This window comes from Chiloscyllium plagiosum, unplaced genomic scaffold (genome assembly GCF_037043375.1).
Source record: "Chiloscyllium plagiosum isolate Xiang-an unplaced genomic scaffold, Cpla_swu_hap1 HiC_scaffold_28, whole genome shotgun sequence".
Taxonomy (NCBI): Eukaryota; Metazoa; Chordata; class Chondrichthyes; order Orectolobiformes; family Hemiscylliidae; genus Chiloscyllium; species Chiloscyllium plagiosum.
In genome coordinates this window covers 31,411,149-31,437,024 of record NW_028270166.1, presented here as the reverse complement: position 1 = coordinate 31,437,024, position 25,876 = coordinate 31,411,149, and the positions used below count along the sequence as shown (strand labels likewise).

Below are 25,876 nucleotides of genomic sequence, written 5' to 3'. Positions count from 1 at the left end.
GCCTAGTGCTTGTTGGGTTCAAAGTCAGCAACTTTCAGGAAGGTGGGGAGAAAATTGGCAGATAAAGAAAAGCAAGCATTTCCTTGTTAGTATTGAATAAAATTTATACCCTTTTCCCAAAACCCCTCATTAAAAGTTACTAAAGCTTTGCTAGGGAGCTTTACTGTAGCAACTGGAACCCGTGATAATGGACTGCTGATGTACAACTCCGATAGGATGGCAAAATGAAGGTAAACCCGCCCCACAGGAGCCTGTGATGGAGGATCAGCCTCAGGCCCTTTGGGTGACACTATCATCTTGCTCTTTTGTGTAAAAACATCACCTGAGTCAGCTCCAGGCAAAATCACAGCGGAGGCTTAGAATGTAACCCAAAATAATCCATTTTATTGCCGAGAATGTTTCTCGGTACAAATCCAATTCCCCAGATATATATTATGTGCTGAATTCCACCCCCCCCCCCCCCAAACCCCATGCATCAATAACAACACCAGAACACAGAGGAAAGGCTGACTTGGGCTTGTAGTATAACAGTACTTCATTGTTTGGCAGTCCGGGCTTCACATCGTTAGTACAAAGTTCATCTCAAAAAGTCAGGATGGTCAATTCAACAGATGTCGAGGGTCCAGTGTTCAGGCAGAATTATTATATTCATAACCCTCTTTTCTTTGCAGTAGAAAAATCTGTATACAGTATTACAAGTTTACAATAAAAAAATTGTTTTTCAAGTTTGTCACTAAATGATTACAGTATAAACACGTCCTCTATTTTACATGAAGTGGCAGTTTACAAAAAAAAGCTACAAGATATGAGCTCACAAAAAAAAACAAACAGTACAAAATGTCGGTTATACATAAATATAAAATGGGATGGACAGTGCAGGAACCCTGAATTTTGATACTAGCACCATTGTATTGATCAATTGCACTACTGAACAAAAGCACTTCAGGTAGTCTGAGGTTGAACAGGTAAATCTTTTAACATTAGCACCTTTATGAAACAGTAACTTGCCTGCACTATGCAATGTCCATGTGGAACCATTTAAAGAAGATAAGACAAACTTATTGTTTATTGAATAATCAAAGAAAGCATACTGAGGGACAATAGCTTGGAGGATGTCCAAATCTTCCAGTTGCAGTGTGCCCTGACACAATCATTGTGAAGAATTTCTTCAACTTGTACTATTAAACTCCATTACATTTAAACTTTTTGTTCCAATTCTGCCACACACAGCAACCAATGGAACCCTCTGTATTTTTGAATGCAAATTGAAAAAAAAGCTTATTAGCATTGTACTTCTTGTTATAACCATGAAAGAAAAGAGTCAACACTTGCAGGATGGGTCAAATGGTTATCTTCTGTGAAATTCTGTGAAAGCACACACATTTTAATGTGGAACAGCTGCATTATTAACTATCTGAAAGATATGCCATTTTTGGGGGTTTTACTCCCTGACAGGACAATGCTTTGATTCAGGTCATTAAAAATAATATCAACTAGGAGATGTACTTATTAAACACATCTCAGAAACAGTAAACATAACACAAATGCATGAGTAAAATCAACTGGCACTTGCACTGGCTCTGTCAAACAAACATTAGCAATGTGGTAATGAATTTTCTTTGGTTTATGTGCCCTTATTTGGGGCAAAGATAGGAATAGGTAATTGAGGAAAATTACTTTCTAACTCTGAATCTGTGTTATAAAATGGTGAAATGCTGGGAAATTGACACCCTTAGAATCTCACCCATTAATACCTGGCTCTAGATTCTTTGCTTTGTCTCAATCATCGTAGTTAGAGATAATTATCAAATACGAAAAAAGAAAGGGTTGTCCTGTGGTTTTCCTTTCAGAAGAACCTGAATGTTTAGTGCACTGTCAAAACCGAGGATGTGGGGTTGATGAGGAGTTTTTTTCTTCATGAACTACTTTGCAGATTAGTGGCATATAACTGTCACAACCATCTGGGTGACTCTATCATTTACAGAACTTAATCTAGTGTTCATATCTCATGCAGTGCTTTATGAGAATCGAAGCAGAGAACCAAATTTATCTTCCACCTGCTTTGTGGAGTAGTATCAGGATACACCAAATTTCAAAGATAATATTCCATGTGCTTCTCACTGTCAGATAGGAAAGGGACAATCCTTTTGGGCACTAGGAGGATGGGGGGGGGGGGGGTCAGTGCTGTCAACCGTTACGAACGAGCATAAGGAACCAATCCTGTCAGCATTGATGGGGAGTAATGCCTTCTTGTGAAACTACAGTTAAAAATAAATTTTCTCTGTGTTAAAACTATTTGCTTGCACTCACTCAGAGTTGGTGGGCTTTGGTGGGTTTTTTTTATTGAGGTCCCAAGTGAGGTGGCTGCACCTTCGACTGGAATGCCTACACTTAGGATTATGTTCTCATCTTAGGGTTTATGGAAAACAGCAAGTTTGACTGGAGCAGCAAATACACCCAAGCCAAACTTGCACAATGCACACGGAAGTGATACAGAGAGACTCAGTTGTCTGAGATCCACATGAAAACTGCATCTGGGTAGCACACCAGCACATGGATAAGATTCTTAAACTTAGGTTATTGCAGCAATTTCTGAAGATTGCTTTTATCGCTGATGGTGTTGATAGGAAGAGAGTTTCTCCCAAAATGTGGATAGAGTTAATACAAAAAAGGATGGTGGGATATATTGCTATGCCTACTCAACAAGTGTTTCCATGGATACTTGGAAAAGCTCCTATGGTAACACACACACACATATACAAAGTTTCTTTTAACCCCTGACAATGTAATAATCCTTAATTCTTGATCCCAACTCATTGAAACCTAATAAGCACTACCTGCACAATGGATTGATTACTGCTGTTTGCCTTATTAAAAGGGGAAGAACATGCTTTAAAAAAGCTTTATGCCACCTACCTGCTGCACTAATCAGAATTGTAAGGAATGAGCTGGAAATATCTCCCTTCCTTTGTTCTCATCCTAACTTCACAGGTCAGGTTCCTCACTAACTCATTGATTGGTTTTACTCAAAGAACGTTATTACAAAATGGCTGTCCATGCTGTATCTTCCTAAGTCAACATTTTTTCAACTGATTACTTTGGACAGAGATTCCTGGTTAACTAAATGATTCCAAAGTCAGAAGTGAATGATTCAGAACAATGCAAATTGTACAAAATAAATTTCTCCACAATTCAACAGTACTCAGGTCAGAACAATTAGCAACAGGGTATCCCTCAGGACAGAACAGGTCAGTCCCTGAAAGAGGGCCTGTTAAATGGTTAAAAAAATCAAGATTCCTTCAGTTTTTCAATTCAACCTCTAATGGCAGTATTTATTAATATAATCCCAAATTAGAATTTATTTCTCCCCTAAATGCAAAGCAAATTCCCCTTCATTGCTGATTCTACATCACTAATTCCTTCAAATCCATTAATGCCCTTGTCCTCGCTGATCTGCTGTCTCCCAATTTATTTTGCTCTAATAAGAGGGGACTCCTTTACGATATACATTCCAATTTGAATCACTGTACTACAAAATAAATCTGGTTAAGCACATGGAATTTTCAACCTTTAAATATTAATTAGTCCTTTTCAATTGGTGTCAATCATCAGCTGTAAGTGTGACAACAGTGACACACTCCAGAAAATGCCATTCAATCCCCAATACATAGCCTGAATGAAAAGGACTATTATGTAAAGATTTTGTTGAGCTGACACAGCCCAGTATCCCATCATCAAGTTTAGTGTTGAGAGGTTGGTGCTGAGGTGCTGTTTAAAATGGTGGAGGCCTTTTCCCCACCAAGGGTGACAGGAGAAGAACATTAAAGAAGATGAATCTGAAGTTTCATGTGGAGGGCCTCGCCGAGATCACCCACGAGGTAGTCAACGTCATTCTCATCTTCCAGTTTCAGGAGATCCTTCTTCCTGTACAGAGGCATACTGGAAATCTCGAGCATGTACTTCCCTCGCATGGCCTTTTTACGGCTTAGATGGAGGTAACTGAGTCCGTTTTTCTGATGAATTCGGAAGAAGTTGGCTTCATTCCCACTGGAGATGATGTAACGCACGTGGTTTTCCAGAGTCTCAATGGCCGGAAGGAATTCCATGATGTGATCATGGATTCCCATGTCGGAGATATTCACATTCAATGGGATTGGTGCATCAATGTCCAAACTAGCCAGACTAATCTTGAGATCCTGTCATGAAAATAAAAGCTCAGTGAGCTTGTTTCAGGACCTACTTTTGACATTTCCATTAAATAACTAATCAATGAAAACCTGTCATGTTCAAAACCTGTTGCATTGTTTAAGCTTACCTTCTTGTTACAGTCCTCAGTATCACAAATCCACCTCCCAAACATAATGCTTAACCCTATCTATCAATTAGGAGAAAGTGCAGACTGCAGATGCTGGAGATCAGAGTCGAGAGTGCGGTGCTGGAAAAGCGCAGCAGGTCTGGCAAGATCGAGGAGCAGGAGAATTGATGTTTCAGGCAAGAGTTCTTCATCAGGAAATGATGAAGGGCTCTTGCCCGAAACGTCGATTCCCCTGCTCCTCGGATGCTGCCTGACCTGCTGTGCTTTTCCAGCACCGCACCCTATTTCCCTGTTGAATCAATCATTATTTTTCTCTTCAAAAGGACATCTGGTTGTTTCAATATCTTTATCTACGTACATATTCCAGGAAACAAATCTCCTTTGAGTAAGAACATAAGAGCATAAGAACCAGGAGCATGAGTCGGCCATCTGACCCATTGAGCCTGCTTGGCCATTCAATAAGATCATGGCTGACTTTTCGTGGACTCAGCCCCACTTATCTGCTTGCTCATTGTAACCCTTAATTCCTTTACTGTTCTAGCTTCGCTTTAAAAACATTCAACGAGGTAGCCTCAACTGCTTCACTGGGCAGGGAATCCCACAGATTCACAATCCTTAGGATGAAGGAGTTCCTCCTCAACTCAGTCCCAAATCTGCTCCCCTTTATTTTGACGTTACGTCCTAGTTATAGCTTCACCCACCAGTGGAAACAACTTCCCTGCTTCTATCTTATCTATTCCTTTCATAATTGTATATGTTTCTATAGGATCCCTGATTTCCCTTTTTATTCATCATTTTTAGATTGTGCCCCCTGGTATGTGCATGCTTCAAAGTGATCAATTTTCTAATTTACCTTCAAAATCTGGACAATTTCAATTCAAACTTTGAGAGATTTCCTTTCCAAATGAAGTAAAACGTCTTTAACCGTAATTGCTACTTTTCAGTGCTGATTTCCTGATTGATTTGGGAATCTAACAGTTAGAAATTATTTCCACACCAGTGTCATATGAGATGAGACAGGATACCAGGGGATCGGTGTTGACCTATTCAGGCAGCCATTATCTAAAGAAGAGTAGTTTCTATGCTTCTTGAAGCACTGCCATCAAAAAGCTGATTAATGACCCATTCATCCCATTTACTGTTTTGGGGATTTCACCAGATACAACAATGACTGCTGCATAACAAATAACTACAATCCACAATTAGTCATTTTATGTGAAGTACAGTGAGATGTTACTGAGCCACACTATACACAAACATATGCCATTCCTATTTTGGTCTTGAGCAATTCCCGAAATTACCTCATGTGACACAGTGCCATTTGTGCTTCTCCGATGCCTGCCTCTCTTGGGGTAGCCATTGATCTTGCATTCATAGCATGTCTCAGGGGACAGCACATTCTCTGCATCACCCTCTTCCTCCTCCAAAGGTAGATATTGACCATTCCCGAACCCCATTCCTGATATACAGTGTCTGAACAAGGAATCAACAGCAATACAGACGCAAGGAAATATTTAGCACAAATACTTTCATGACAATTACAAAAACTGTATTTTGAAGTATCTTGGATATATCATTCTGTACTTGGGTATGTAAACCTCTCCTTATCCAGTTGCACTCTTATGTATAGTTTGGTGGGACACAATGACCTTCTCATTCCTCTGGAGTGCTTTACACTCCCATTGAAGCCCATCCCTCCCATATGCTCATTTTCCAATATAATGTCTAGAATATAAAATCATTCCATCCACTTCTGTCTGTAATATTCTGCTTTCTTCTTCATTTCAGATTTTGAGTAAGATATTTCAGAACGGAAAAAATGGAGATGGAGGCAATTACAGATTTGAGGATCTTAGAGAGGAAAAGGCTGTTAGAGATCACAGAGAAGAATTTTAGGGAGGGATGTAAGGAAATCATTGTGAAAGGATGAGAAACTAGAATTACTAGGAGAAAGTGAGGACTGCAGATGCTGGAGATCAGAGCTTAAAAATGTGTTGCTAGAGGAAGACGACTCATCTTCTGCCTAGGAACCCTAGGATGAATGCGGATTTCTCCAGCTTCCTCATTTCCCCTCCCCCCACCTTATCTCAGTCCCAACCCACGGACTCAGCACCGCCTGCTTGACCTGCAATCTTCTTCCCGACCTCTCCGCCCCCACCCCCTCTCCGGCCTATCATCCTCACCTTAACCTCCTTCCACCTTTCGCATTCCCAACGCCCCTACCCCAAGTCCCTCCTCCCTACCTTTTACTTAGCCTGCTTGGCACACCCTCCTCATTCCTGAAGAAAGGCTTATGCCCGAAACGTCGATTCTCCTTCTCCTTGGATGCTGCCTGACCTGCTGCGCTTTTCCAGCAACACATTTTTAAACTAGAATTACTGACAATGTCAAATTGTACGAGGGCTGAACAAGGAGTAGATTGAGGGGATGGATAAAATTAACTTTGAGTTGGAAAAGGGTGAGCTAAGTCAGAAATCACAAAACAGTGCTTTACATTCAAGGCAATTTATTTAATAAGTTATTCCTCTTATTGAAGGGTGAAAACAAATGATGTTACAGGGAATGCAACTCTGCATGTCACACCCTCAAAGAAGCCAGAGGTCTGGCAGTCAGCATCTTCTTGCTAAACCAGATATTTTATCAGATGGTAACAATAGGACTATTGCTATAAAGCTCCTTCAACTAACTCTGCACTGTTTTCCATTATATGCCCATATTGATTTTAGGCCATCAATAAAACCTTGCGTTTGTGTAGCAACTTTAACATTGTATACTGTCCAATAGGGCTTCACAAGAATGCAATTAGTCAAAAAGGTATTGACAATGATTCAAGGAAGGCAACATTAGCATAGATGACGTATTTGGTTTTAAGGGGTCGGGAGAAATGTAAAAAGGTTTAGAGAAGAAATTGTAGGTGTTATGGTCTAGATGACTAATGTGTAATGGTTTTAGTGCAGGTTTTCTATCCTTTTTAAACCTAAGCACTGTGTTTGTTGCTTTTCCTCACTTGTGCCTAATAACTTCTGCTTAATATTATCCAACATGTGTCCTGTGTACAAACTGGCACCCTCAATGAGGATATGGCTATTTGATTAGAACTTTTACAACTTCCTCGGCCATTTATGATCTTGTATTCCGACAAGAACGGAGTTTTGTGAGGGCAAAGTGAAGAAGAAGATGGTGTTCCTGCACAATGACACGGAGATAGTTATTCACAAAGAATGGGATTCACAGGACGTGTTTAAATAAAACAGGCCCCTAAGGGAATTCACTTGTTAGAGAGGGTGAAGAGTTATTTATACATAGCCATGGATAGGACAGTGATAGCAGCATTGAAAGAAAAATTGTCCAAAGAATTTGATTGAGCTCAATTTATTTTCTATTTTGGGAAATCCTTGTTGACTGTCCAAATCTTTTGTCCCTTTGCATTTAACCTGAGACTAGAAATTTCTTGAACCATTTAAATTTTGGGCTTTATTATTCAACAGTACAACAGCACACTAGCTCTCCTTCCCGTCTTGAGTCCATCATTGACCTGTCACTTACCCTTGACCCACCCTGAAGTAGCCCCCAGGGCAGCCGCAGAGGTAACCACCGTCTGTGTTGGAGCAGCCATACGTGCAGGGGTTTCCAGAGACTGAGCATTCGTTCACATCCTGACATCCCCCAGAATACTGGTCAAAATCAAACCCAGACGGACAGAGGCATTTGTAGCTGCCTAGAGTGTTATAACAGGAGGCAGCTCCACAGGCAGTGGGATTGCTGCACTCATTCTCATCTGCAAAACAGTCAAAGGGAGATTAGCAATGCAACATCTTCAATAATATTCACACTTGCTTCCCTGAAAGTACTGACACTTCCTGCGATATGGTCCCATGGACATATCTATGATCCTTCATTCCTGGCACACTGGGGTAGATACTTAGCCATCCTGTATTAGCGACATGGTCAATAGTATATGACGACCCTGAATGCATTCATGAATTCTCTTTTTTTTTTGATTTTCAAGCCGGAATTGTGATTTGATTTGATTTGTTATTGTCACACGTACTGGGATAATGTGAAAAGTGAAGTTGGAATTTTAATCGACTCCTCCCGAGCCCATGGACACTGGAGGCCAATTGCCATGCTCCCGATGCTGCCTTGACAAAGGCTGGCTGTCTCAGTACAAACCTAATACTGAGTGAGGGAACTTCCTGAACAACCCAGTACCTCAAAGGGCGCAGCATTTTCCACTTGTCTCGAGTTACATTTGAGCCAGTTTCTTTCTGTGTAATTATTCAACAAATTAAATCCTGAACTTCACTTCAACAATGGGTAATTGCTGAAGTTGATTTCTGAAGCTAAATTGTCCTGAATGAGAATCATCATAATTATTCTAAAATTGCAACTCCGATGAATTAATTTTCAATCTTTATTTCAATTTTTTCTCTTTTCCCCTCTATCCTGCCATACTGCACACGATTCCCTGAGGTTGAAGGGGAGGTAACCCGCTCACATTCAGACATTACCTCATTCCATTTTACCAAGATTAGAGAGTCGCTCCTTAGGCATAAATCTAAAGTTAACAATGTGTTCCAGAGCTGTCCAACAGCTGACACTCATTTGCTGCTAACTATTGCTGTACCAACCCTGTATTATTGACAAGTAAAACAGGACTTGCACTGACTCCCTCACTTTCAATAACACTGAAGTTTCCCAGATCTCCTGAGGTATAAGAACTCGAATACTCGCCGACACACTGGTTCCACTGGTAGTGTTGCATGTAGCCTTGAGGGCAGCTGCATCTATATCCACCCAGCATATTCTGGCAGCCGTGCTGACATCGATGGTTCCCATCACACTCATCAATATCTGGGGGTTAGAGAGTAAGGAAAGCAAACTGAGTTGGTGAGATGTTAGATGCGACCTGACATTAAGAGAAGATGAAACAGAGCTACTTCTGGATGTAGAGTTATTTACAGGGATCAAACATGAAGTCTCAAGATCACTAGAAACTTACAAGACTTGGGACTTGAGCCTGAACCAGAAATCCATTCAACCTAAAATGGGTCACGTATGGTCCTTAACCCATAATAGGAGCAATTGGCTTTGACACACCTTTATGCTACAATCATTAGTTCATAATTCTCCTTATATACAGATGAGCAAAAGTATGTCTGATGTTCTGTTGAATCTGGTTCAAAACTAGTGACTGTAATCAACTTTGTCTGTAATCTTGGCATGAACTAATGAATGGGAAGAATTTGCTTTGGAACCCATTGTCACTGGGTTTCCATTGTCCTGACCTGTGATAAGGTCTGGCAGAACTGGAGAGAGAACTGGAACCTGTGACAGAGTCAGGGTGAGGGTTGATGCCCTTTCAGTGGCAAAAATGGGGATTCTGAAACTTCTCAACCTAAAAATACATCAAGGCATGAACAGACAGCAATAAAATAAATCTCAGGATAACTAAAACAGCAGAGGCTGCTAAAACGTTTTAGTAAAAAAAGACTGTAAGAGACAATTCTGGTATTGAACATTTAACCTCCCAACAAGACTATTAACAGCATCTCTGTGTGGATTTAAAACCGACTCCAGTTTGGCTTGGATGAATAATGGTGACTTGATCCTTTCAGCAGTTGGTACAATTTTCAATTCTTGTGCAAAAGTCTTCAAGCTTTCTTTTCCTGCAGGACTATGGGGGGAAATATTAGAAACTGGATAGCTTTTCAAAAGATCTGGAACAGGCATGGATGGCTGAATGGCTTCCTTCTTGCTTTGTAATTCTATGGCTTGATTCATGCTGTTGCTTTGTATGATTTCATTCTTGGCCAGATTTAAGGACAAGTCTATTGTTTTCAGGGTCACGGGAGTCTTGGATGATTCTTCTAGCCTCTCCAGAAGATAAGACATATGCTGATCCTTCCTCTGAAAGGAAGTTGGTGGAGACTGAAACACAGTTACCCATTCTGCAAGGCAGCTACCCAGGAACCATTTCTCCACGTTCCCCTCTCTCCACTTTCTCTCTGCCATTTACATCAATTCAGGAATGTAACCAATGAACATGCACATGAGGAACATGTTCCTGCTTATCCTGATGACCGTCCACCTTCTTGCTTATCAACAACCACCCTACATTTGCCTTAATAGTTTTCAAAGACTGTGCTGCCTTCATCTTTTGAGAAAGAGATCCAAAATCTCACAACACTCAAAGAAAATAAATTCACCTCATCTGTTTTAAACATTATTTTTTTAATTGCTAGTGACCGCTAATTCTAGATTCTCCCACAAGATGATATATCTTTTCCACATCCACAGGTCAAGTCCCCTCAGGTTCATATAATATTTCAATCAAGTCGCCTCTTAATTATTCTAAACTCACATGATACAAACCTAGCCTGTCCAACTCACACATTCCAGATATTAGCCCCGTGATTCTCTGAACTGCTTCCAATACATCTACATCCTTCCTGAAATAAAGACAGCAATATTGTAGACGAATCAGATGTGGTCTCATGTTTGCATTCAATTTCCCTCACAACAATGATGATGTTCTATCAGCTTTTCTAATTACTTGCTGTACCTGCATACTAATCTTTTGCAATTGTTTTTGTTCTTCGTACCAAAATGGACAATGACATTTTTCTGTTTATACTCCATTTGCCAGATCTTTGTCAACTCACTTGTCTACATTCCTTTTGAGCAGATTTAGACCCACACCTTCTGTCCCTTCAGATTAGTTTCCCTACAGTGTGGATAAAGGCCCTTTGGCCCAATAAGTCCACACCGACCCTCCAAAGAGTAACCCACTCAGACCCATTTCCCTCTGACTAATGCACCTAACACTATGGGCAATTTAGGTCACCTGACCTGCACATCTTTGGACTGTGGGAGGAAACCCACGCAGACACAGGGAGAATGTGCAAACTCCACAGTTGCCCTAGGCTGGAATCAAACCTGGGTCCCTGGTGCTGTGAGGCAGCAGTGCTAACCACTGAGCCATTCAAGTTTTTCATATAAATTGTAAAAACTCAGTTCTGAGAAAGGATCACTGGACCCGAAACGTTAACTCTGATTTCTCTCCACAGATGCTGCCAGAACTGCTGAGCTTTACCTGCAATTCCTGATTGAATATGAGTTTCCTTTTGCTAAGCCATATTATCTCTGCCTGATTATCTTGAATTTTTCCAAGTGCCCGGATAATAACATCTTCAAATTAGCTTCTAACATTTTTGTTAAACCAGATGTAAAGCTAGCTAGCCTGTCATTGGGTCTCTGTCTCTCTCCGTTTCTGAATAAAGGAATAACACACTATTTTCCAATCTAACTGAGTCTTCCAGGAGAAAGTGAGGACTGCTGATGCTGAAGATCAGAATCGAGAGTGTAGTGCTGGAAAAGCACAGCAGGTCAGGCAGCATCTGAGGAGCAGGAGAATCGACGTTTCGGGCATAAGCCCTTCATCAGGAATGGTTTATGCCCAAAATTTCGATTCTCCTGCTCCCTGGATGCTGCCTGACTGGCTGTGCTTTTTTTTAGCACTACACTAACTGAGCATTCCCCAAATCTAAGGAATTTGAGAATTAAAACCAATGCATCAACCATCTCACTATCTAGTTCCAATGTTATAGAACATAGAACATTATAGCGAAGTACAGGCCCTTCGGCCCTCGATGTTGCACCGCCCTGTCATGCTAATCTGAAGCCCATCCCACTACACTATTCCATATACGTCCATTTGCCTGTCCAATGACGACTTAAATGCACTTATACTTAGTGAATCTACTGCCGATGCAGGCAAAGCATTCCATACCCTTACTACTCTCTGAGTAAAGAAACTACCTTTGACATCTGTCTTATACCTATCTCCCCTCACTTTAAAGTTGTGTCCCCTTGTGTTTGCTGTCCCCATACTTGGAAAAAGGCTCTCCCTGTCCACCCTATCTAACCCTCTGATTATCTTGTATGGCTCTATTAAGTCACCTCTCAACATTCTCTCCAACAAGAATAGCCTCAAGGCCCTCAGCCTTTCCTCGTAAGACATTCCTTCCACACCAGGCAACATACTAGTAAATCTCCTCTGCACCCTTTCCAAAGCTTCCACATCCTTCTTATAATGCGGTGACCAGAACTGTACACAATACTCCAAGTGTGGCTGGACCAGAGCCTTGTACAGCTGTAGCATAACCTCCTGGCTCTGGAACTCAATCCCTCTATTAATAAAGGCCAAAACACTATATGCCTTCTTAACAACCCTGTCAATCTGGGTGGCAACTTTCAGGGATCTGTGTACATGGACACAGAGATCTCTCTGCTCATCTGCACTCCCAAGAATCCAACCATTAGCCCAGTATTTTGCATTACGATTACTCCGGCCAAAGTGTATCACCTCACACTTGTCCACATTAAACTCCATTTGCCACCTCTCAGCCCAGCTCTGCATCCTATCTATGTCTCTCTGCAACCTTCTACATCCTTCATCACTATCCATAACTCCACTGACCTTAGTGTCGTCCGCAAATTTACTAACCCACCCTTCTAAGCCCTCACCCAGTTTTTTAATTCAGGCGCACCAACGTTGGACTATCTATATTGCACATTATGGGGACTACAATCCTTGACTCTTTTTACCATCTCCTAATAAATCATTGAGACTTGCTTCATTCTATAAACGTCTTAAAGGGAGAGGTGGAGTGAGGTGCCACTTTTTAAACATCAACAAGGACAGTGTCTATTTCATTATTATAGTCTTTCTTCAGGCCCTGTGATAGAAAATGTTTTCTCTTCAGTTCAGTGCACTGTAAACATTTTAACTCTTCTTACCTTCACAGTTAAAACCGGTGCCATCCAATGAGAATCCCTTCTGGCAGTCACAGCTGAAACTTCCTGGTGTATTTTGGCATGTGCCCTTTGAACCACAGATTGTGGGCTGACCCATGCACTCATTATTGTCTGTTGTCAAGATATGATAAAGTTACTTTACTAAGAGGGCTCAGTGCAGAACATCAAATTACATCAAATATTCATGATGGTTGGGAATAGGGAATGTGGTGAGGAGAGATGTGAATCAAAGCCAAGTTGACCGAGTCATCAATCGCTGTCCACACAAGTGCCTCTCATGGAGTTCAGTGGTCAGGAGCAGGGACTATGGTTATTTTGTTCACAGAGGCAAAGTGGCAAACTTCATCATGCTCATTTCAATCCCAGCTTGAACCAGCTAACCTACCAGAGCTCGGCAAATAGACCTGGGATGAAACTACTTTGCGTGAGGCAAACAGTGAATCCACTCAGGCACCAGGCAGAGGGAAGTGGACTGATCTAATCACACATACTAGCCAGCGGGCATTCACACAACACACACTGGGCAGTGAGCATACCCACCCAGCTCACATTGGGCAGTGAGCATACACCCACAACACACTGGGCAATGAGCATACCCACCCAACACACACTGGGCAGTGATCATACCTACCCAATACACACTGGGCAGTGATCATACACCCAACACACACTTGGCAGTGAGCATATCCACCCAACACACACTGGACAGTGAGCAAACATCCACAACACACTGGGCAATGAGCATACCCACCCAACACACACTGGGCAGTGATCACACCCACTCACACACACTGTGCTGTGAGCGAACATCCAACACACGCTGAGCAGTGAGCATACACCCAAAACACAGTGAACAGTGAGCATACACCCAACACACACTGGGCAGTGAGCATACCCACCCAACACACACTGGGCAATGAGCATATACCCACAACACCCTGGGCAGTGAGCATACACCCAATACACAATGGGCTGTGAGCGTACCCACGCAATACACACTCGGCTGTGAGCATACCCACCCAACACACACTGGGCAGTGAGCATACCCACCCAACACACACTGGGCAGGGAGCATACACCCAACACACACTGGGCAGTGAGCATAGACCCATCACACTGGGAAGTGAGCATACACCCAATACACACTGGGCAGTGAACATACACCCAACATACACTGGGCTGTGAGCGTACACCCTACACACACTGGGCAGTGAGCTTACACCCAACACACTGGGCAGTTAGCATTCCCACCCAATACACACTAGGCAGTGATCATACCCACCCAACACATACTGGGCAATGGGCATACACCAACACACACCGGGCAGTGAGCATATACCCAACATACTCTGGGCATTGAGCATACCCACCCAATACACACTGGGCAGTGAGCATACACGCAACACACACACCCGGCAGTGAGCATACACCAACACACACTGGGCAGTGAGCATACACCCAATACACACTGGGCAGCGAGCATACACCCAACACACACACCCGGCGGTGAGCATATACGCATCACACTGGGAAGTGAGCACAGCCACTCAACACACACTGGGCAGTGAGCATAGCCACTCAACACACACTGGGCAGTGAGCATAGCCACTCAACACACACTGGGCAGTGAGCATACACCCAACACACTGGGCAGTGAGCATAGCCACCCAACACACACCGGACAGTGAGCATACATCCAACACACTGGGCAGTGAAGATACATCCAACACACACTGGGCAGTGAGCATAGCCACCCAATACACACTGGACAGTGAGCATACACCCAACACACTGGGCAGTGAACATACACCCAATACACACTGGGCAGTGAGCATACACCCAACACACACACCCGGCGGTGAGCATACACCCATCACACTGGGCAGTGAGCATAGCCACTCAACACACACTGGGCAGTGACCATACACCCAACACACACTGGGCAGTGAGCATACACCCAACACACACTGGGCAGTGAGCATAGCCACTCAACACACACTGGACAGTGAGCATACACCCAACACACTGGGCAGTGAAGATACATCCAACTCACATCTGGGCAGTGAGCATACACCCAGTAAGCATTGGGCAGTGGGCATACCCACCCAATACACACTGGGCAGTGAGCATAGCCACCCAACACACACTGGACAGTGAGCATACACCCAACACACTGGGCAGTGAAGATACATCCAACACACACTGGGCAGTGAACATACACCCAACACACACACCCGACGGTGAGCATACACCCATCACACTGGGCAGTGACCATACACCCAACACACACTGGGCAGTGAGCATACACCCAACACACACTGGGCAGTGAGCATACACCCAACACACACTGGGCAGTGAGCATATACCCAACACACTGGGCAGTGAAGATACATCCAACTCACACTGGGCAGTGAGCATACACCCAGTAAGCATTGGGCAGTGGGCATACCCACCCAATACACACTGGGTTGTGAGCATTCCCACCCAATACACACTGGGCAGTGAGCATACACCCAACACATACAGGACAGGGAGCATAGCCACCCAACACACACTGGACAGTGAGCATACACCCAACACACACTGGGCAGTGAGCATAGCCACTCAACACACACTGGGCAGTGAGAATACCCAACCAACACACACTGGGCAGTGAGCATAGCCACCCAACACACACTGGGCAGTGAGCATAGCCATCCAACACACACTGGGCAGTGAGCATAGCCATCCAACACACACTGGGCAGTGAGCATAGCCATCCAACACACACTGGGCAGTGAACATACACCCAACACATACTGGGCAATGAGCATACACCCAATACACACTGGGCTGTCAGCATACCCACCCAATACACACTGGGCAGTGAGCATACACCCAACACACACTGGGCAGTGAGCATACCCACCCAACACACACTGGGCAGTGAGCATACACCCAATACACACTGGGCAGTGAGCATACACTCAACACACTGGGCAGTGAGAATACCCACCCAACACACTGGGCAGTGAATATCACCACTGAATATACACTAGGCAGGGAATATCATACTGCACAGGGCATTACCTACCCAATGTAGAGGCCCACTCTCTTTGTGGAGAATCCTAGATTCTGAAGCAGAATTCCCGATCATGTCAATGGTTTGGGTCATGAATTGAGTTACACAGCAACTGAGTTAACCCAAACAGGCAAGTAAGAGTCAACTCTGAACAATTCTAACTGACTCAAACAGGAATCAATGCAGAATTGGAAAGATTATGGAATTTAAAGTTACCCTTTGCAAGTGTTCACATTTACTCACCGATGCACGATGTGTGGTGTTGTGTGAAACCAGGTGGACATTTGCAAGCAAAGGATCCAATCGTGTTAACACACAGGAACTGACAGTTATGCTGTTTCGTTGAACATTCATCAAGATCTAAGGAAGTAAAAGAGAAAAAAGGAACAATCAGAAGGGACATGAAATAGAAATCATTCCAGAGAGATAAGAAATAGGAATAATGCTGGGGAACGATTAACGGGAGTAACACTTTAGGATGTGAAATGGCAATATTCCGAGCAAGGGGATTGTGAGTTTTGGTTTTAAAGGACAGTGAAAACCAGGGGATTTTTTGAAGCACCTTTTCTCGAATAAATTTCATAATCTTAGTGCTTCAGTATTAGAAGGATTTTCACCCTGCATTCAGGCAGCTGCCTGGCTTTGTTGATTAAATCTCTGAAAATAATAAGCGGGTGAGTGCAGGTCCAAGACTCCCAAACTTTGGACAGGGTTCGAGTTTATAAAATCATTTTTTTCCTAAATAGGATAATCTACGTAGAACAGGTTGTTGGAGGAGGGAGCTGATAGAGATTGATATCACTAAGGGAGCTCAATCAAATTCTATTGGGAAACCAATTGAACTTGAAAATTCTATCTGAGGACACAAAGTGGAATTCTCAAAAACAAAACAGAGATTTTCATTTCACCCTTGCACCAGGTTGAAATACATCTTAAATACAATTTAAATGCATCTGTCAATTTCAGAAGGTCCTTCTCTGTCTCCAATAGGGATGATCCTCAACCACAAAACAATCTGTGTGGGTAGAATTGAGGAACCGCAAAGGTTTAAAAAAACGCCATAGTTTTAGAGTAATGTACGAACCTCCAAACAGCAGTTAGGAGCTGGGGTGCAAGATACATCAGTAGATAGAAAAGATATGTAGGAAAGGCAAAGTTATGGGGCTTTTCAAAATGCAGGTGGACTGGGAACATCAGATTGGTAGTAGATCGCAAGAAAAGAAATTTGTGGAATGTCTACGAGATGGACTTTTGGAGCAGCTTGTGATGGAGCCCACTAGACAACAGGCAATACTGGATTTAGTGTTGTGCAGTGAGGCAAACTTGACAAGGGAGCTTAAGGTGAAGTAACCCGTGGAAGCAGTGATCATAATATGATAGAATTTTCTCTGTAATTTGAGAGGGAGAAGTTGGAATCATAAGTAACGGTATTCCAGCTGAATAAAGGCAACTACAGAGGCGTGAGAGAGGAGCGGGGAAGAGTTGACTGGGAGAGAAACCCAACAGGAAAGACAGTGGAACAGCAATGGCAGGAGATTCTGGGAGTAATTCAGAAGACACAGCAGAGATTCATCCTGAGGAAAAAGGAGCATGGTACAGGGAGGATGAGGCAACCACGGCTGACTAGGGAAGTCAAGGACAGCATAAAAGTAAAAGCGAAAGCATATAATGTGGTGAAGAGCAGTGGGAAACCAGAGGATTGGGAAGCTAATAAAGACCAAGAGAGAGCAACAAGAAAAAATGAGGGAGGGGATTAAATATGAGGGTAAGCTAGCCAGTAATATAAAGGAAGACTGTAAGAGTTTCTTTAAGGGTAAAAGAGGGGCAAAAGTGGACATTGGGCCACTGGAAAATGATGCTGGAGAGATAGCAGTGGGGAAATAAAGAAATTGCTGAGGAACTGAATAATTTCTTCGCATCAATCTTCATGGTGGAAGACATGAGTAATATCCCAAAAATTCAACAGAATGAGGAGTCAGAGCGGAATATGGCGGCCATCACTGAGGAGAAGGTACTAGAAAAGTTAATGGCCTGAAAGTGGCTAAATCACCTGGACCAGGAGGACTATACCCCAGAGTTCTAAGGGAGTCAGCTGAAGAAATAGTGGAGGTGTGAGTGGTGACCTTGCAGGAATCACTAGGATCAGGGAGGGTCCCAGAGGACTGGAAAATCGCTTACGTGACAACCCTGTTTAAAAAGGGAATAAGGCAAAAGATGGAAAATTACCTACCGATGAGCCTAACCTCGGTTGTGGCTAAGATCCTGAAATCCGTTGTGTAGGACGAGATTTCTGAACACTTGGAAGTGCATGGTAAAATAGGGCAAAGTCAGCATGGTTTCATCAAGGGGAGATCATGCCTGACAAATCTGCTGGAGTCTTTGAGGAGGTAACGAGCAGGTTAGACCAAGGTGAGCCAAAGGATATTATTTACCCATTCTTCAAGAAGGCCTTTGACAAGGTGCCGCACAGGAGGCCGCTGAGTAAGATAAGGGGCCATGGTGTTAGAGGCAAGGTGTTAGTGTGAATAGAAGCTGGGCTATCTGACAGAAAGCAGAGAGTGGAGGTAAAAGAGTCTGTCTCAGAGGACAGCCGGTGACAAGTAGTGTTCTGCAAGGCTCAGTGTTGGGACCACTTCTTTTCACTTTATACGTTAACATTCTTCTAGATGAAGAAACTGAGGGCATTCTGGCTACATTTGCATAAAGAGGGACAGGTAGCATTGAGGAGGCGGGAAGGCTGCAGAAGGACATGGACAGGTTGGGAGAGTGGGCAAAGAAGTGGCAGATAGACTATAATGTGGGAAAATGTGAGGTCATGCACTTTGATAGGAAGAATAGAGGTGTTGAATCCTCTTTCCTCCTGGTAATTGTTGGAAGTTGCTGGTTGGGCATGTGTACTGTGCATGTTTCAACTCAACAATTAGGTGACTGCCATTTGTTGGTTCAGTTTTCAAGGCAAAGCCTGAACGAATCAGAGTCAATTTGCTGGTTTAAAATTTAAACAAATTTAGCAGTTTGGGAGTCTTGGACCTGCACTCACCCGCTTATACTTGATGGAGTTTAGAAAGATGAGGGGAGATCTGATTGAAACATACAGAATACTGAATGGCCCGGACAGAGTAGATGTTGGGAAGATATTTCCATTGGTAGGGGAGGCAATAGCCTAGTGGTATTGTCACTGGAATCTTAACCCAGAGACCCAGGTAATGAATCCTGCCAATTTAATAAATATCTGGAATCAAGAGTCTATGATGACCAGGAATCCATTGTTGATTGTTGGAAAAACCCATCTGGTTCACTAATGTTTTTTAGGGAAGGAAACTGCTGTCCTTACCTGGTCCAGACCCACAGGCCCACTGGGATGGGCAATAAATTTTAATTATCCAGTGACATATTCATCCCGTGAATGAGTGAAAAAAAGAAGAGATTGGGACCCGAGGGCATAGTCTAAGAGTAAAGGGAAGACCTTTTAGAATGGAGATAAGAAGAAACTTCTTCATCCAGAGAGTGGAGAGTCTATGCAATTCACTGCCACAGAAGGCTGTGGAAGCAAGATCACTGAGTGTGTTTAAGACTGAGATAGATAAGTTCTTGAGTATCAAGGGGATCAAAGGTTGCGGGAAGAAAGTGGGAGAATGGGTTGAGAAACGTATCAGCCATGATTGAACAGCATAGCAGATCTGATGGGCTGAATGGTCTAATTTCTGCTCCTATGTCTCATGGTCTTAAAATGTTTGGATATCAGTTGTTTCTATCTCTTCGCTGAAATCCCCTGTAGAACCAGGTGCTGGGAGATGAAGTTATTCTGTCCGCAGTCACTCATAACTTAGGAAATACCAATTAATGCTCAAAAAGATGCCACAAATCGAATCCCAATAATAGTCAGGTAATCTGTTTATTTCTTTATATTAGTTGAGGGGTAAGCATTAACCAGGTTACGGTGGATAAATGTTATGGCTCTCTTCAAAGTAATTCCATGGGATCTTTTATTTTACTCAAGAGAATATACAGGAATTCATTAACTGCCTTATTCAAAAGATGTAAACCCTAAGCAATGCAGCACTTCCTAATTACTGTAATGTGATCATCAGCCTAGATTTTCAGAGATTTAAGTCTCTAGACTGGGACTTGAATCTTTAACCTTCTTACTTGGTGGAAAAGAACACTTTTGTTTGAGCCCCTTGTCATACATAGGTGTTTTGCAATGACCCACCAAGCAGAATACTTCTGATTTACGGCTCCCCAGCTCCTTACCTTTACACGTCTTTCCATCTTCCTGCAGAATGTAGCCTCGTGGACATGAGCATTGGTAGCTACCTTCTGTGTTCTTGCAGATGAAGTTGCATGGTTTGGGTGACAGCGCACATTCATCAAGATCTGCAAGGAAGCAATGGGGACGAAAGTGTTAATGCTGTGAGTTACGTTTTGTAATCCCATATAGCCAGGTTAATGGGATTGCGGTTAGTGTGCCAGTTCTAGGTAGCCATTGAGTGTATTGCTCCAGACAATCTATTGGAAGCCCTCACTGCTGCTGTATCTGTTTAGGAAGAAGCAATGGAGTACAGAACAGCATTAACTAGGAATTGAATCAAGTTTTTTCTCCACTGTTTTTTTTACTGGAATTACCAAATAGAAAAGTACTGATCGTGTTTCATTTCCTTCTTAGTGATCATCACTCGAGTTCTCATTCAATCACCCAAAGTTGTTCCCACTGCAAATGATGAACATGACATACTGGTTTCCATTAAACCTTATTCTTGGGGTCCCTTTCTCAATAACTGCTAGGTGTCTGTGGAGGCAAAATCCCAGGTAATTATTGAAACCTGTTCCAAAACTGTAGAAGCTTATTGAGGTCACTTTTAAACGTGCCTTGTATGGGTGGCACGGTGGTTTAGTTGTCAGCACTGCTGTCTCACAGCACCAGGGACCGGAGTATAATTCCAGCCTGAGGTGACTGTCTATGTGGAGCTTGCACATTTTTCCCGTGTCTGCGTGGGTTTCCTCCAGGTGCTCCAGTTTCCTCCCACAATCCAAAGATGTGCAGGTCAGGTGATTGGCTGTGCTAAATTGCCTGTAGTGTTCAGGGATGTGTAGGTTAGGTGCATGCGTTAGGGGTAAATGTAGGGGAATGGATCTGTGCGGGATACTCTTTGGAGGGTCAATATGGACTTGTTGGGCCCAAGGGCCTGTTTCCACACAGTAGGGATTCTAAATCTAATAGGCAATTCATCGCTTACTTCTTGCTCTCTGACACATCTGACCTTGCTTTTTTTTATTTTATTGATGTTATAGTAGTCAATGTTTCTCAGAACTTTCTCTCTTTTGATCTTCCTGAGCTCCAAATGCCCCAATTCAAGTCCACCATTCCTGTTCCTTGCATCCTCACTGTGCTCAAATGATCAGTCTCCCTCAAACCCTAATCCATTATATTCTAGGATCTGAAAGCTTGGGCGTGTCTTACCCCTTCTCCCTCCACCCCTAATCTGAAGCTTTTTAAAATCTAAACTTGGTAATTTGACCTCTGTTTCCCAACTTGCCTCAGTTTCTCTCCTATAATTTCCGACCTTAGTGACGTCCAGAATGTTAGCCTTGAGCTGTCACTTGGATGTCTAAATTCAAAAACAGAATGTACTTTTCCTTAAAAAACAATGCTAACAATGTGTGTACAAGAAGTTTGTAGTTTGTACTCTGAAAGGGTGACAGAAAGAGTTCTCACCAACACAGGAGGTTGCTGTTAGATCAGTGGTGTATCCAATATTACAGAAACAGCGGAAGGAGCCCATGGTGTTGATGCACTGTCCGTTCTTACACAGGTTCGGTACTACTCTACATTCATCGATATCTGAAATGTATAAGAAATATCTGTAACTGTATGCTATTGTGAATATCTAATTCATCGTTCATCTGTTTTAAGAATACAAACTCAGTTTCAGGAATATATCTTATGGTTTTAGTTTTAAAAAAGTCAGCATAGGAGAGAGCTGTAAAACAGTAGCTGGACCTACTTTGGAAAGAGCTGGAAATGTGACGTCAACAATGATCGCCACAGGGGCATTCCAGAGAAACTTGGAACTAAATTAGTTGAAAAGCATGCAAAGAACCCTGAAAGGTTGAAAAACCCATTTACTTCATCAGATCAATGAAGAAACTTTATATGAGGGATAATTACTCTAAAGGTTAGTTCGCACTCAGCCCAGAGCAGGATATAACATTATGAAACTTTCCTGAGCGGGAAGGCAATGGCCTCATGGTATTATTGCGAGGCTATTATCTAGAGAGCCAGGTCATTTTTAAATTCTGTCACAGCTGATGGCGGAATTTGAATTCAGTAATAATGTGGAATTAAGAGGCTAATGATAACCATGAAATTGTTGCTGATTGTTGCAAAACCCCATCTGGTTCCCTAATGTCTGTTAGGGAAGGAAATTTTCAGTCCTTATCTGGTCTGGCCTACATGTGACTTCAGACCCATAGCAACGTGGATGAATCTTAACTGCCCTCTTGGTATTTAGGGCTGAAAATGTGTTGCTGGAAAAGCGCAGCAGGTCAGGCAGCATCCAGGGAACAGGAGAATCGACGTTTCGGGCATAAGCCCTTCTTCAGGAATTAGCCCTTCCTGAAGAAGGGCTTATGCCCGAAACGTCGATTCTCCTGTTCCCTGGATGCTGCCTGACCTGCTGCGCTTTTCCAGCAACACATTTTCAGCTCTGATCTCCAGCATCTGCAGACCTCACTTTCTCCTCTTGGTATTTAGGGAAAAGTAATAAATGGTGGCCTAGCCAGCGATGCCCACATCCCATGAACAAACAAAAACAATCCAGTAAATCCAGAGATACAGAACTTCTGAACTGTAATAGGCTCAGGGAAAAGGACTCAACTTTATAACAAACTTTGTGTGAGCCTTTAACATGGGCTGGAGTAAAACAGCATCACGTTCCTGGAAAAGTATTCCACAATGGCAAAATACATTCAATTCTTCATTGTATTGTTGATCTATAACTTCACCTGTGATACTGATGCATGGTCCTATGCACTCATCTCCCTCTACAAATAAATGCTTGTCAGACAATGTTGTATCAATAGCAGGACTGGTGTCCTCCAGGGCCGTACCAAAGTGTCGGTTAGAACAAATCCACCAAGAGATAATGGAGTACAGTCAGTCCACATGCTGTGCAACAGAACGTACTGTGGATACTGTCATCGGACTGAAACATGCTAACAGGAAATTCCTTGCAGGGGATTAATGTAGTCTGGAAAGACACCTCGAGGTTCTGGTGAATCTTACCTTTTCCATGCTGGCATCACCTTTGCATGGTGCCAGTGGTAATAGACTCAAACAAGTGTTTTTGACAAATGTGACATTCAAACTGAATGAGGGCAATCACAATGCAGTGAGGGACTGATAAGGTGGCTCATGGAGCACTTTCTTACCAGTAAACAGTTGGGAGTCGACTGACACAACCAATACACAGAGGAGGTCATTTTCCTACCACGTGCATCTGACCAGAAGCCACATCCATTAAAAACACATTTTGGAAATGTAGGTACGTGATTTTCTGATTGTTAACTTGAAATCACACACATTAAGTTCCAGCGGGCTCAGCTGGTGCAAAGTTGGAAAATTACTCAAATGGCATCTACTTTTGAAAGACCGAGAGGATCTGAATAGATCTGCTTTACCTCTACCATCTGTGGCATATCCAGGTCCATGTGGGCACATCTTTTTGTAACGGGCAGTGCCTGGCAGTGGGCATAGCTCACACTGGTTACCCCATCCTCTGCCTCCATTGCAGCAGCACTCTGACTTGGTGACCAGGTTGCGGTTGGTGGATGACATTTGGCACATGGTTTGCAAAACTTCAATGAAACAGAATCCCTGACGATTATCTATATTAGAAGAAAGAACGTTAGGTTGGATTACAGAGGGGATCAACAGACAACAGGATAGGAATCACAATTTTATTGTTAAAAATTGTTAAACATAAGAAAAATGATCATGTATTTGTCATCTTATTTAATTTCTTCTTCCTGTTATTCTAACTTCTAAAACCATGAAATATCTATGACTATCTGATATGGGACTGAGTTATAAATACCCCAGTGTGGGGTGATCGACCAGGGAACTGGAAGTCAACAACTTCAGAAGAAGTGGAGATGGACTTTGAGAAAGAGGAAGATCAGTATCTATGTTTTTAATTATAATTGAACTTTCCAGGGTCTGATGCATATTCAGAGAATACCATAAATGCAAAGTCAAATTAGTCATTTTAACCTGACAATTCTTTTCACGTAATTAAATATTCAACATAGAGTCATAGAGCATAGAAACAGGCCCTTTGGTACAACTGGTCCAACCAGCCTGCGTTTGGCCCATATCCCTCCAAATCTTTCCTGTTCATGCACTTATCCAAATGTCTTTTAAACTTTGTAACTGTATTGCATCCAATACCTCCTCTGTAAGTTCATTCCACACAGATACCACTCTCTGTGTAAAAAAGTCACCTTTCATGTCCTTTTAGGAGATAGTAAGGACTGCAGATGCTGGAGAGGTCAGAGTTGATAAAATGTGGCACAGCAGGTCAGGCAGTACCTGAGGAGCAATGTCCTTTTGAAATCTTTGGCCTCTCACCTTCAAAGTACGCCCCCTAGTTTTGAACCCACATCTTAGGGAAAAGATGTCTGCTATTCACCTTATCTATGCCCCTCATGATTTTATAAACCTCTATAAGGTCACCCCTCAATCACCTACACTCCAGTGAAAAATCATGAATGGAGATTTACACACACCCACAAAAACACCAAAAACTATACACCCACAGTGTGACTCAACCCAAAACATACACCCACAGTGTGACCCAATCCAAACTATACACCCACAGTGTGACCCAACCCAAACTATACACCCACAGTGTGACCCAACCCAAAATATACACCCACAGTGTGACCCAACCCAAAACATACACCCGCAGTGTGACCCAATCCAAAACATACACCCGCAGTGTGACCCAATCCAAAACATACACCCGCAGTGTGACCCAATCCAAAACATACACCCGCAGTGTGACCCAATCCAAAACATACACCCACAGTGTGACCCAATCCAAAACACGCACCCACAGTGTGACCCAATCCAAAACATACACCCGCAGTGTGACCCAATCCAAAACATACACCCACAGTGTGACCCAATCCAAAACATACACACACAGTGTGACCCAATCCAAACTATACACCCACAGTGTGACCCAATCCAAAACATACACCCACAGTGTGAACCAACCCAAACTATACACCGCAGTGTGACCCAACCCAAACTATACACCCACAGTGTGACCCAATCCAAAACATACACCCACAGTGTGAACCAACCCAAACTATACACCCGCAGTGTGACCCAACACAAACTATACACCCACAGTGTGACCCAACTCAAAACATACAACCACAGTGTGACCCAATCCAAAACATACACCCACAGTGTGACTCAATCCAAAACAAAGACCCACAGTGTGACCCAACCCAAAACATACACCCGCAGTGTGACCCAATCCAAAACATACACCCACAGTGTGACCCAATCCAAAACATACACCCACAGTGTGACCCAACCCAAAACATACACCCACAGTGTGACCCAATCCAAAACATACACCCGCAGTGTGACACAACCCAAACTATAC

The 25,876-nt window shown here is 42.9% G+C and overlaps 1 protein-coding gene across 1 annotated transcript in view; it reads right to left on the bottom strand.

The window, feature by feature from the left end:
- Positions 1 to 465: 465 nt before the first annotated feature.
- fbn3 (fibrillin 3) overlaps positions 466 to 25,876 on the bottom strand; it is a 440,729-nt gene continuing 415,318 nt past the window's right edge. Inside the window, exons 57-65 of the mRNA XM_087976092.1 lie at positions 23,877 to 24,083; positions 21,913 to 22,038; positions 20,451 to 20,573; positions 16,440 to 16,556; positions 13,118 to 13,246; positions 9,050 to 9,169; positions 7,862 to 8,093; positions 5,617 to 5,788; positions 466 to 4,196 (exon numbers count right to left, since the gene is read on the bottom strand). Coding sequence (XP_087832218.1) covers positions 3,822 to 4,196; positions 5,617 to 5,788; positions 7,862 to 8,093; positions 9,050 to 9,169; positions 13,118 to 13,246; positions 16,440 to 16,556; positions 20,451 to 20,573; positions 21,913 to 22,038; positions 23,877 to 24,083 — 1,601 coding nt within the window. The 3' untranslated portion in view covers positions 466 to 3,821. The remainder of the gene's footprint in view (positions 4,197 to 5,616; positions 5,789 to 7,861; positions 8,094 to 9,049; positions 9,170 to 13,117; positions 13,247 to 16,439; positions 16,557 to 20,450; positions 20,574 to 21,912; positions 22,039 to 23,876; positions 24,084 to 25,876) is intronic.